The 11,848-nt window shown below is 38.7% G+C and overlaps 1 protein-coding gene across 1 annotated transcript; it reads right to left on the minus strand.

The window, feature by feature from the left end:
• Positions 1-1,439: 1,439 nt before the first annotated feature.
• LOC126635180 (sucrase-isomaltase, intestinal-like) lies at positions 1,440-10,665 on the minus strand (the record flags this gene model as incomplete). The annotated part of the gene is made up of 5 exons (XM_050306140.1): positions 1,440-1,496; positions 4,558-4,642; positions 8,458-8,612; positions 9,336-9,452; positions 10,494-10,665. Coding segments are annotated over 5 exons (586 nt in total), but the record flags the coding sequence as incomplete, so codon positions are not given.
• Between the last annotated feature and the right edge of the window lie 1,183 nt (positions 10,666-11,848).

Consider the following 11,848-nt stretch of genomic DNA (forward strand, 5'->3'; position numbering starts at 1 on the left):
GAAAAAGGAAGAGGAAGAGGAGGAGGAGGAGAAGGAACAGGAGGAGGAGGAAGAGAAGGAGAAAAAAGAGGAAGAGGAGGAAGAGGGGGAGGAAGAGGAGGAGGAAGAAAGGCAGGAGGAAGTGGAGGAGGAGGAGGAAAAAGAGGAGGAGGAGGAAGAGGAAAAGGAGGAAGAAGAGGAGGGGGAAGAAAAGGAGGAGAAAAAAGAGGAAGAGAAAAAGGAAGAGGAGGAGGAGGAAAAGAAAAAGGAGCAGGAGGAGGAGGAGGAAGAGGAGGAGGAAAAGGAGGCAGAGGAGGAGGAGGTGGAGGTGGAAGAGGAGGAAGAAGAAGAGGAGGAGGAAGAGGAGGAGGAAAAAGAGGAAGAGGAAGAGCAAGAGCAAGAGGAAGAGGAAGAGGAGGAGGAGGAAGAGGAGGAGGAAAAAGAGGAGGAAGAGGAGGAGGAGGAAGAGGAAAATGCAGAGGAAGGTTTACTCACAGCTGCATTAATTTATTCAGTATTTAATATTTTCCCCATGTATTAAATGAAATGATGGAATTTTGAATTCCCATTCCAGGATTTTTATGGAATTCTCAGCTGGGCAGGAGTGTGGGGAGGAACCAGGAATCTCCCACCCATGGACACCCCAATCCCATCTGGAAATTAGAATCCCACCAGTCCCACCTGGAATTCTGAACACCCCAAAAACCACCTGGAATTCAGAATCCCACCAATCCCACCTGGATTTTTGGATCCCTCCAAAAACCACCTGGAATTCAGAATCCCACCAATCCCACCTGGAATTTTGGACACCCCAAAAACCACCTGGAATTTTGAACACCCCAAAAACCACCTGGAAAATTTGGATTCCACCAATCCCAACTGGAATTTTGAACACCCCAAAAACCACCTGGAATTTTGGACCTTTCCAAAAACCACCTGGAATTCAGAATCCCACCAATCCCACCTGGAATTTTGGACACTCCCAAAACCACCTGGAAAATTTGGATTTCAACAATCCCACCTGGAATTTTGGCCACCTCAAAAACCATCTGGAAAATTTGGACTCCCCAAAACCACCTGGAATTTTGGACACCCCAAAAAAGACCTGGAATTCAGAATCCCACCAATCCCACCTGGAATTTTGGACACCCCCAAAAACCACCTGGAATTCAGAATCCCACCAATCCCACCTGGAATTTTGGACACCCCAAAAACCACCTGGAATTCAGAATCCCACCAATCCCAACTGGAATTTTGGACACCCCAAAAACCACCTGGAATTCAGAATCCCACCAATCCCACCTGGAATTTTGGATCCCACCAATCCCACCTGGAATTTTGGACCATCCCAAAACCACCCCGAATTTTGGACACCCCAAAAACCACCTGGAATTTTGGACACCCCAAAAACCACCTGGAATTCCGAATCCCCCCAATCCCCCTGGAAAAGCGGGACTCACCGACTCGTACTCGTACCAGACGGCGTCGGGAATGTAGGCTGAGATCACCTCCACACCCTGGGGAGACACACGGATTGGCACCTGGAATTGTCCCTGGATTGTCCCCAAAATTGTCCCCAAAATCGTCCCCAAATTTTCCCCACAATTGTTCCTGGATTGTTCCTGGATGGTTCCTGGATTGTCCCCAAAATTATCCTGGGATTGTCCCCAAAATTGTCCCCAAAGTTGTCCCTGGATTGTCCAGGGATTGTCCAGGGATTGTCCAGGGATTGTCACCTGGAATGTCCCTGGATTGTCCCTGGATTGTCCCCAAAATTGTCCCTGGATTGTCCCCAAAATTATCCTGGGATTGTCCCCAAATTGTCCCCAAAATCGTCCCCAAAATTATCCCTGGATTGTCCCCAAAATTGTCCCCTGGATTGTCCCCAAAATTGTCCCCAAAATTGTCCCTGAGTTGTCCTTAAATTGTCCCTGGATTGTCCCCAAAATCGTCCCCAAAATTGTCCCTGGATTGTCCCCAAAGTTATCCCTGGATTGTCCCCAAATTGTCCCTAAGATTGTCCCTGTATTTTCCCCAAAATTATCCCTGGATTGTCCCTGGATTTTCCCCTAAATTGTCCCCTGGATTGTTCTCTTATTGCCCCCAAAATTGTCCCTGGATTGTCCCTAAGATTGTCCCCAAAATGTCCCCAAAATTGTCCCTGGATTGTCCCTAAAATTATCCCCAAATTGTCCCCAAATTATCCCCGGATTGTCCTTGGGATTGTCCCCTGATTGTCCCCAAAATTGTCCTGGGATTGTCCCCTGGATTGTCCCTGGATTGTCCCCAAAATTGTCCCTGGATTGTCCTTGGATTGTCCCCAAAATTTTTCCATGGATTGTCCCCAAATTGTCCCCAAAATTGTCCCTGGATTGTTCCCAAAATTGTCCCTGGATTGTTCCTGGATTGTCCCCAAAATTGTCCCCTGGATTGTCCCTGGATTGTCCCCTGATTATCCCCAAAATTATACCTGGATTGTCCCCTGAATTGTCCCCAAAATTGTCCTTGGATTGTCCCTGGATTGTCCCTGGATTGTCCCCAAAATTGTCATTGGATTGTCCCTGGATTGTCCCTGGATTGTCCCCAAAATTATCCCGGGATTGTCCCCTGGATTGTCCCCAAATTGTACCTGGATTGTCCAGGGATTGTCCAGGGATTGTCACCTGGAATGTCCCTGGATTTTCCCTGCATTGTCCCTAAGATTGTCCCTGAATTGTCCCTGGATTGTCCCCAAATTGTCCCCAAAATTATCCCTGGATTGTCCCCTGATTGTCCCCAAATTGTCCCTGGATTGTCCCCAAAATTGTCCCTGGATTTTCCCTGGATTGTCCCCAAAATTTTGTCCTGAGATTGTCCCCAAAATTATACCTGGATTGTCCCCAAATTGTCCCTAAGATCGTCCCTGGATTGTCCCCAAAATTTTCCCCAAAATTGTCCCCAGATTGTCCCTGAATTGTCCCTGGATTTTCCCTGAATTGTCCCGGGATTGTCCCCAAAATTGTCCCTTGGATTGTCCTCTTATTGTCCTCAAAATTGTCCCCAAAATCATCCCCAAAATTGTCCCTGGATTGTCCCCTGGGATTTTCCCCTGGATTGTCACTTCCCCAAAAAATCATGGAATTCTGATTTTAAACCAGAAAAGGAGAGAGAGAAAAATCCCAGGAATAACCACTCAATTAATCCCAACTTTTTTTGGGGGGTGGAGGGGGGATTTTCCTGGAATTTTTCAGAGTGGATTTTCCCAGAATATTTTTTCAGGGAGTGAATTTTCCCACAATTTTTTGGGATGGATTTTCCCATAATTTTTTGGGGGGAGTTGGATTTTCCCATAATTTTTTTTTTTTGGGGGGGTGAATTTTCCCATAATTTTTTGGGGGTGGATTTTCCTGGAATTTTTTTTGATGGGTGAATTTTCCCAGAAAATTTTCATGGTGGATTTTCCCAGAATATTTTTTTGGGGGGTGGATTTTCCCATATATTTTGGGGGGTAAATTTTCCCAGAATATTTTTTTGGGGGTTGATTTTCCCAGAATTTTTCGGGGTGGAATTTTCAGACAATTTTTTGGGGGGGTCGATTTTCCCATAATTTTTTTGGGGGTGGATTTTCCTGGAATTTTTTTGGGGTGTGGATTTTCCCATATTTTTTGGGGGGTGGATTTTCCCATCATTTTTTGGGGATGGATTTTCCCAGAATATTTTTTGAGGGGTTGATTTTCCCATAATTTTGGGGGTAAATTTTCCCAGAATATATTTTGGGGGGATTGATTTTCCCAGAATTTTTTGGGGTCGAATTTTCAGACAATTTTTTTGGGGGTGGATTTTCCCAGAACTTTTGGGGGGGGTAAATTTTCCCAGAATATTTTTGGGGGTGGATTTTCCCAGAATTTTTTTTCAGGGGGTGGATTTTCTCATCATTTTTTGGGATGGATTTTCCAGGAAATTTTGGGGGGGTGAATTTTCCTGGAATTTTTGGGGGAGTGAATTTTCCCATCATTTTTGGGGGTGGATTTTCCCATAACTTTTTTGGGGGTGGATTTTCCCAGAAAATTTTTGGGCTGGATTTTCCCAGAAATTTTTTTGAGGGGTTGATTTTCCCATCATTTTTTTTCAGGGGATGGACTTTCCCAGAATTTTTTTGGGGGGTAGATTTTCCCAGAATTTTGGGGGGGGATTTATTTTCCCAGAATTTTTTTGTGGGTGGAATTTTCAGACAATTTTTTTGGGGGGGTGAATTTTCCCAGAAATTTTTTTTGGTGGATTTTCCCAGAAATTTTTGGGGAGGAATTTTCCCAGAATACTTTTTGGGGGATTGATTTTCCCAGAATATTTTTTGAGGGGTTGATTTTCCTGAATTTTTTTTTTTGGGGGGGGTGAATTTTCCCATAATTTTTTGGGATGGATTTTCCCATCATTTTTTGGGGGTGAGTTTGATTTTCCCATAATTTTTTTTTGAGGAAGGGAATAAATTTTCCCAAAATTTTTAGGCTGAATTTCTCCACAATTTTGGGGGTGAATTTTCCCAGATTTTTAAGTGGATGGATTTTCCCAGCATTCCCAGCATTCCCAGCGTTCCCAGACCGGCTGCAGGACGGGGGTGATGAGCAGGGCAGGACCCCACAGGAACTGCTCGTCCACGTCCCACGTGGCCTCCTCCGAGAAGAACCTGCAGGGACACGGAACAAGGACAAGGCTTAAACTCAGCTTAAGGCGAAGTCGGGCTTAAGGGTGAGATGTTGGGCAAGAACAAAGTCAAGCTCAAGGTTGGGATCAGAGCCAAGCTCAAGGTTGGGATCAGAGCCAAGCTCAAGGGTGAGAGCAAAGCCAAGCTCAAGGTTGAGATGTTGGGCAAGATCAAAGCCAAGATCAAGGTCAAGAGCAAAGCCAAGCTCAAGGTTGAGATCAAAGCCAAGCTCAAGGGTGGGAGCAAAGCCAAGCTCAAGGTTGAGATGTTGGTCAAGAGCAAAGCCAAGCTCAAGGTTGAGGTGCAGGTCAAGCTCAAGGTTGAGATGTTGGTCAAGAACAAAGCCAAGATCAAGGTCAAGAGCAAAGTCAAGCTCAAGGTTGAGACCAAAGCCAAGCTCAAGGTTGAGATCAAGACCCAAGAGCAAAGCCAAGCTCAAGGTTGAGACCAAAACCAAGTTCAAGGTTGAGATCAAAGCCAAGCTCAAGGGTGAGAGAAAAGCCAAGCTCAAGGGTGAGAGCAAAGCCAAGCTCAAGGTTGCGATCCAGGTCAAGACCAACCTCAAGCTCAAGGTTTTGATCCAGGTCAAGACCAAAGCCAAGCTCAAGGTTGAGATCAAAGCCAAGCTCAAGGTTGAGGTGCAGGTCAAGCTCAAGGGTGAGATGTTGGTCAAGAACAAAGCCAAGCTTAAGGTCAAGAGCAAAGCCAAGATCAAGGGTGAGACCAAAGCCAAGGTTGAGAACAAAACCAAACTCAAGGTTGAGATCAAGACCCAAGAGCAAAACCAAGCTCAAGGTTGGGACCAAAACCAAGCTCAAGGGTGAGATCAAGACCAAACCAAAGCCAAGCTCAAGGTTGAGATCAAAGCTAAGTTCAAGGTTCAGATGTTGGGCAAGAGCAAAGCCAAGCTCAAGGGTGAGATCAAAACCAAGCTCATGGTTGAGATCAAAGCCAAGCTCAAGGTTGGGACCAAAACCAAGCTCAAGGGTGAGAGCAAAACCAAGCTCGAGGTTGAGATGTTGGTCAAGATCAAAGCCAAGCTCAAGGTTGAGATCAAAGCCAAGCTCAAGGTTGAGATCAAAGCCAAGCTCAAGGTTGGGATCAAAGCCAAGCTCAAGGTTGAGATCAAAGCCAAGCTCAAGGTTGAGATCAAAGCCAAGCTCAAGGGTGAGAGCAAAGCCAAGCTCAAGGTTGAGGTGCAGGTCAAGTTCAAGGCTGAGATGAGGTCAAGGTCAAAGCCAAGCTCAAGGTTGAGATCAAAGCCAAGTTCAAGGTTGAGATGTTGGGCAAGAACAAAGTCAAGATCAAGGTCGAGAGCAAAGCCAAGCTCAAGGTTGAGATCAAGACCAAACCAAAGTTAAGCTCGAGGTTGAGATCAAAACCAAGCTCAAGGTTGAGAGCAAAGCCAAGCTCAAGGTTGAGATCAAAACCAAGCTCAAGGTTGAGACCAAAACCAAGTTCAAGGTTGAGATCAAAGCCAAGCTCAAGATTGAGATCAAAGCCAAGCTCAAGGTTGGGATCAAAGCCAAGCTCAAGGGTGAGAGCAAAGCCAAGTTCAAGGTTGAGATCAAAACCAAGCTCAAAGTTGAGGTGCAGGTCAAGAGCAAAACCAAGATCAAGGTTTAAATCCAGGTCGAGGCCAAACTTAAGATCAAGGTTGAGATCAAGGTCAAGAGCAAAGCCAAGCTCAAGGTTGAGGTGCAGGTCAAGATCAAGGCTAAGATTCAGGCCAAGATCCAAGCAAAGTTTAGGGTTGAGATCAAGGCCAAGACCCAACCCAATCCCAAGGATTTGATCCAGACCAAAACCAAGACCCAACCCAAGCTCAAGGTTGAGATTCAGGCCAAGACCCAACCCAATCCCAAGTCTTTGATCCAGGTCCAAGACCCAACCCAACCTCAGGGCTTTGATCCAAGTCCAGACCAAGACCCAAGCCAAGCTCAAGGTTGAGATCAAGACCAAGACTCAACCCAAGCTCAAGACTCTGATCCAACCCAAGACCCAACCCAATCTCAAGGTTGAGATCAAGCCCAAGACCCAACCCAACCTCAAGACTCTGATCCAGATCCAAGACCCAACCCAAGCTCAGGGCTCCGATCCAGACCCAGACCAAGACCCAACCTCAGGGTTTTGATCCAGGTCCAGAGCAAGATCCAACCCAAGATCAAGGTTTTGATCCAGGCCAAGACCCAACCCAAGCTCAGGACTCTGATCCAGACCAAGACCAAGACCCAATCTCAGGGTTCTGATTCAGGTCCAAGACCAAGCCAAGCCCAAGTCTTTGATCCAGGTCCAAGCCCCAACCCAAGCTCAAGATTGAGATCTAGACCAGGCAACTCAATCAAGCTTTGATCAGGTCCAAGACCCAACCCAAGCTCAAGGCTGTGATCAACCAGACCAAGACCAACCAATCTCAATGGTCAGCAAGGCCACAATCCAAGACTGACAAGGCCAAGACCCAACCCAAGCTCAAGGCTTTGATCCAGGCCAAGACAACCAAGCTCAAGGTTGAGCAGCCAAGACCAGACCCAAACTCAAGGCTTGAGATCCAGGTCCAAGACCCAACCCAAGCTCAAGGCTTTGATCCAGACCAAGACCCAACCCAAGCTCAAGGCTGAGATCAAGACCAAGACCCAACCCAATCTCAAGAGTCTGATCGAGACCAAAGACTCAAGACCCAACCCAAGCTCAGGACTCTGATCCAAGCCAAGACCAAGACCCAAGCTCAAGGTTGAGATTCAGGTCCAAGACCCAACCCAATCCCAAGTCTTTGATCCAGGTCCAACCCCCAACCCAAGCTCAAAACTCTGATCCAGCCCAAGGCCCAACTCAAGTTCAAGACTTTGATCGAGGTCCAAGACCCAACCCAAACTCAAGACTCTGATCCAACCCAAGACCAAGACCCAACACAATCTCAATCCCAAGTTTTTGATCCAGACCAAGACCCAACCCAATCCCAAGTCTTTGATCCAGGTCCAAGACCCAACCCAAGCTCAAGGCTTTGATCCAGGCCAAGACCCAACCCAAGCTCAAGACTCTGATCCAGACCAAGACCAAGACCCAACCTCAGGGCTTTGATCCAGGTCCAAGACCAAGACCCAAGCCAAGCTCAAGGTTGAGATTCAGGCCAAGACCCAACCCAAGCTCAAGGCTGAGATCAAGACCAAGACCCAACCCAACCTCAAGACTCTGATCCAGACCAAGACCCAACCCAACCTCAAGACTCTGATCCAGGCCAAGACGAAGACCCAACCCAAGCTCAAGGTTGAGATGAAGACCAAGACCCAACCCAAACTCAAGATTCTGATCCAGGTCCAAGACCCAACCCAAGCTCAAGGCTATGACCCAGACCAAGACCAAGACCCAACCCAATCCCAAGTCTTTGATCCAGGTCCAAGACCCAACCCAAGCTCAGGGCTCCGATCCAGCCCAAACCCAAGACCCAACCCAATCCCAAGTCTTTGATCCAGGTCCAAGACCCAACCCAAGCTCAAGACTCTGATCCAGACCAAGACCAAGACCCAACCCAAGCTCAAGGTTGAGATTCAGGTCAAGAGCAAAGCCAAGTTCAAGGTTGAGATCAAGACCAAGACCCAACCCAATCCCAAGTCTTTGATGCAGCTCCAAGACCCAGCCCATCACCAAGACTCTGATCCAACCCAATCCCAAAACCCAACCCAAACTCAAGACTGATCCAGGCCAAGCCCCAACCCAAGCTGAACTCTCTGATCCAACCCAATCCCAAACCCTACCCCAACCCCATCCCTGATCCCAGCCCGTCTCCCACTTGGACTCACTCGTGCAGGAGGGGCCTGGCCACGGTGTCCCCGCGGGTGTGGGCGCGGTAGAAGAGGGAGTAGAGGTAGGGCAGGAGTTGGTAGCGGATGTTGAGGTAGCGGCGCGAGGAATTCACCAGCAAAGAATCGGCCCCGAAAAACGCCGGGTCCTGGGGCTGGAAGGGTTCAAATTTCCATTTTAATTTGCTTTTTTTTTTAATTATTACTTGTAGGTATTTTATTTTTTCTTTATTTTTTATTTTTGAATTTATTTGAATTTATTGATTTTATTTTCATTTTTTTAAACTTTTTGGATGTATGTATTTTATTTTTATTTTTTAAATTTTTCAGTTATTTGTTTACATTTTTTAGATTTTTCATTTATTTATTTTCATTTTATACATTTTTTAATTTTACATTTTACTAAAATTTTTAATTTATTTATTGTATTTTATTATAATTTCATTTAATTTAAAATGTAATAAAATTTAAAATTTAATTCAATTTCAAATTTAATTCTATTTAAAATTTAATTCTATTTAAAATTTAATTTAAAATTTAATTTAAAATTTAATTTAATTTAAAATTTCATCTAAAATATATTTTAATTTAAAATTTAATTTAAAATTTAATTTAATTTAAAATTTGATTTAATTTAAAATTTAATTTAATTTCAAATGTAATTTAATTTAAAATGTAATTTTAATTTAATTTAATTTAACTTAAGATTTAATTTAATTTAAAATTTAATTTAATTTAAAATTTGATTTAATTTCAAATTTAATTTAATTTAAAATTTAATTTAATTTCAAATTTAATGTAATTGAAATTAATTATTTAACTGAATTGAATTTTGAATTTTATTTCATTTCATTTGCAGTGGGATTTCCGGGTCTCACCGTGGTGTCGATGTTGTTGTGATTCCTGGCGAAGGGGTAAAAGGCCCCCACCTGCATCCAGCGCCGGCAGAGCTCCTCTGTTGTGTCATCCATGAAACCGCAAATGTCGGCTCCGACCTGAGCGGGAAACACAACAGGTCAGAAAATTTAAATTCAATTTTAGTTAGTTTAGTTTTCAATTTTCTTTTTAATTTGATTTTTTATTTTTATTTTTAATTTTATTTTGGAATTGTATTTTTAATTTTATTTTTGAATTTTTATTTTAGTTTTATTTTTTAATTTTAATTTTTATTTACTTTTAATTTTATTCTTTATTTTTTATTTTCTTTTTAATTTTATATTTTTTATTTCATTTTTAATTTTATTTTGTATTTGATTTTTAGTTTTATTTTTTATTTGATTTTTAATTTTTTATTTTTAATTTTATTTCTAATTTTTATTTTATTTTTTGTTTTTTAATTTCATTTTTAATTATATTTTTAATTATATTTTAAATTATATTTTTAATTTTATTTTTAATTTAATTTTTTAGGTTTTTTTATTTTTATTTTTTAATTTTATTTTTAATTATATTTTTAATTATATTTTTAATCATATTTTTAATTTTATTTTTAAATTTAATTTAATTAAAATTGAATTGAAAAAAATTGAATTTAAAATTTAATTTAAAATTCAATTTTATTTCATTTAGAAATTAATTTTATCTTATTTTACTTTATTTTGGTTTGGTTTATTTTATGTTATTTTATGATTAATGTAATTTAATTTAAAATTTAAATGAAAATTTTATTTTATTTTATGTTATTTTATTTTATTTTATTACGTTCATGTAATTTAATTTAAAATTGAATTGAAAATATAATTTAAAATTTAATTTTAAATTTTATTTAAAGTTCTATTTAAATTGAATTTAAAATTGAATTTAAAAATGTATTTAAAAATTTAATTTAAAATTGAATTTAAAAATTTAATTTAAAATTGAATTTAAAATTGAATTTAAAATAGAATTTAAAATTGAATTTAAAATCGAATTTAAAATCGAATTTAAAATTGAATTTAAAATGTAATTTAATTTAAAATTGAATTTAAAATGTAATTGAATTGAATTTCTTTCATTTCATTTTGTCTAATTTCATTTGAATCTGAATCTCCTCTCACGTAGGGGATTCCGAAGAGGCCGAACTCGAGGATGGCGGGGATTGCCCAGCGTAGATGGTTCCAGGAGGCCGCGTTGTCACCCAACCAATGACCCCCCAATTTACCGGAACCCGCAAAGTTGGAGCGGCTCAGCAGGAAACTCCGCTGACCCGGGAACACCCGGTCTAGGGCTCTGTTAAATTAAATTAAATTAAATTAAATAAAATTAAATTAAATTAAATTAAACTAAATTAATAAAATTAAATTAAATTAAATTAAAGTAAAGTAAAGTAAAGTAAAGTAAAGTAAAGTAAAGTAATTAAACTACATTAAATTACATTAAATTATATTAAATTACATTAAATTAAATTAAACTAAATTAAATTAAAGTAAAGTAAAGTAATTAAATTGAATTAAATTGAATTGAACTAAATTAAATTAAGTTAAATTAAATTAAATTAAATTACATTACATTACATAAAACTAAATTAAATCAAAATTAAATTAAATTAAACTAAATTAAATTAAAGTAAAGTAAAGTAATTAAATTGAATTAAATTAAATTAAAGTAAAGTAAAGTAATTAAACTGAATTAAATTAAATTGAATTAAATTAAGTTAAATTAAAGTAAAGTAAAGTAATTAAACTGAATTAAATTAAATTAAATTAAAGTAAAGTAAAGTAAAGTAAAGTAAAGTAATTAAACTGAATTAAATTAAATTAACTTAAATTAACTTAAATTAAATTAAATTAAATTGAATTAAATTGAATTGAATTGAACTAAATTAAATTAAGTTAAATTAAATTAAATTTAAATTTAATTAAAATAAAGTAATTAATTGAATTTAATTTAAGTTACTTTAGTATTTTAAAAATTACATTAAATAAAAATAAATAAAATAAAATTGAATTGAATTGAATTAAATTGCATTAAATACAAAGAAATTGAATTCAATATGAAGAAATTAAATGGATTAAATGACATTAAATTAAAGTATGTTAAGAAAAGTAAAATTATATTAAATTAAGTTAAATACAAAGAAATTAGAAGGAATTGAATGAAATTGAATTAAATTAAACTAAAAACAATAGAATGAAGTGGAATGAAACAAAATTAAATTAAAATAAATGAAATGTTAAAAATTACATTAAATTAAAATACATTAAATTATATTGAATTAAATACAAAGACATTAAATGGAATTAAATGACATTAAAGTAAAGTAAAATAAAACAATGTAATTAAATGGAGGTAAAGGAAATGAAATGGAATTAAATTAAAATAAATCAAATTAAATTAAACTAAAAACAGTGTAATGAGATGGAATGACATGAAATTAAATTAAATAAATTAAATTTTAAGCATTACATTAAAT

Source organism: Myiozetetes cayanensis, unplaced genomic scaffold (assembly GCF_022539395.1).
Source record: "Myiozetetes cayanensis isolate MyiCay16 unplaced genomic scaffold, myiCay2020 scf1130, whole genome shotgun sequence".
Classification (NCBI taxonomy): Eukaryota; Metazoa; Chordata; class Aves; order Passeriformes; family Tyrannidae; genus Myiozetetes; species Myiozetetes cayanensis.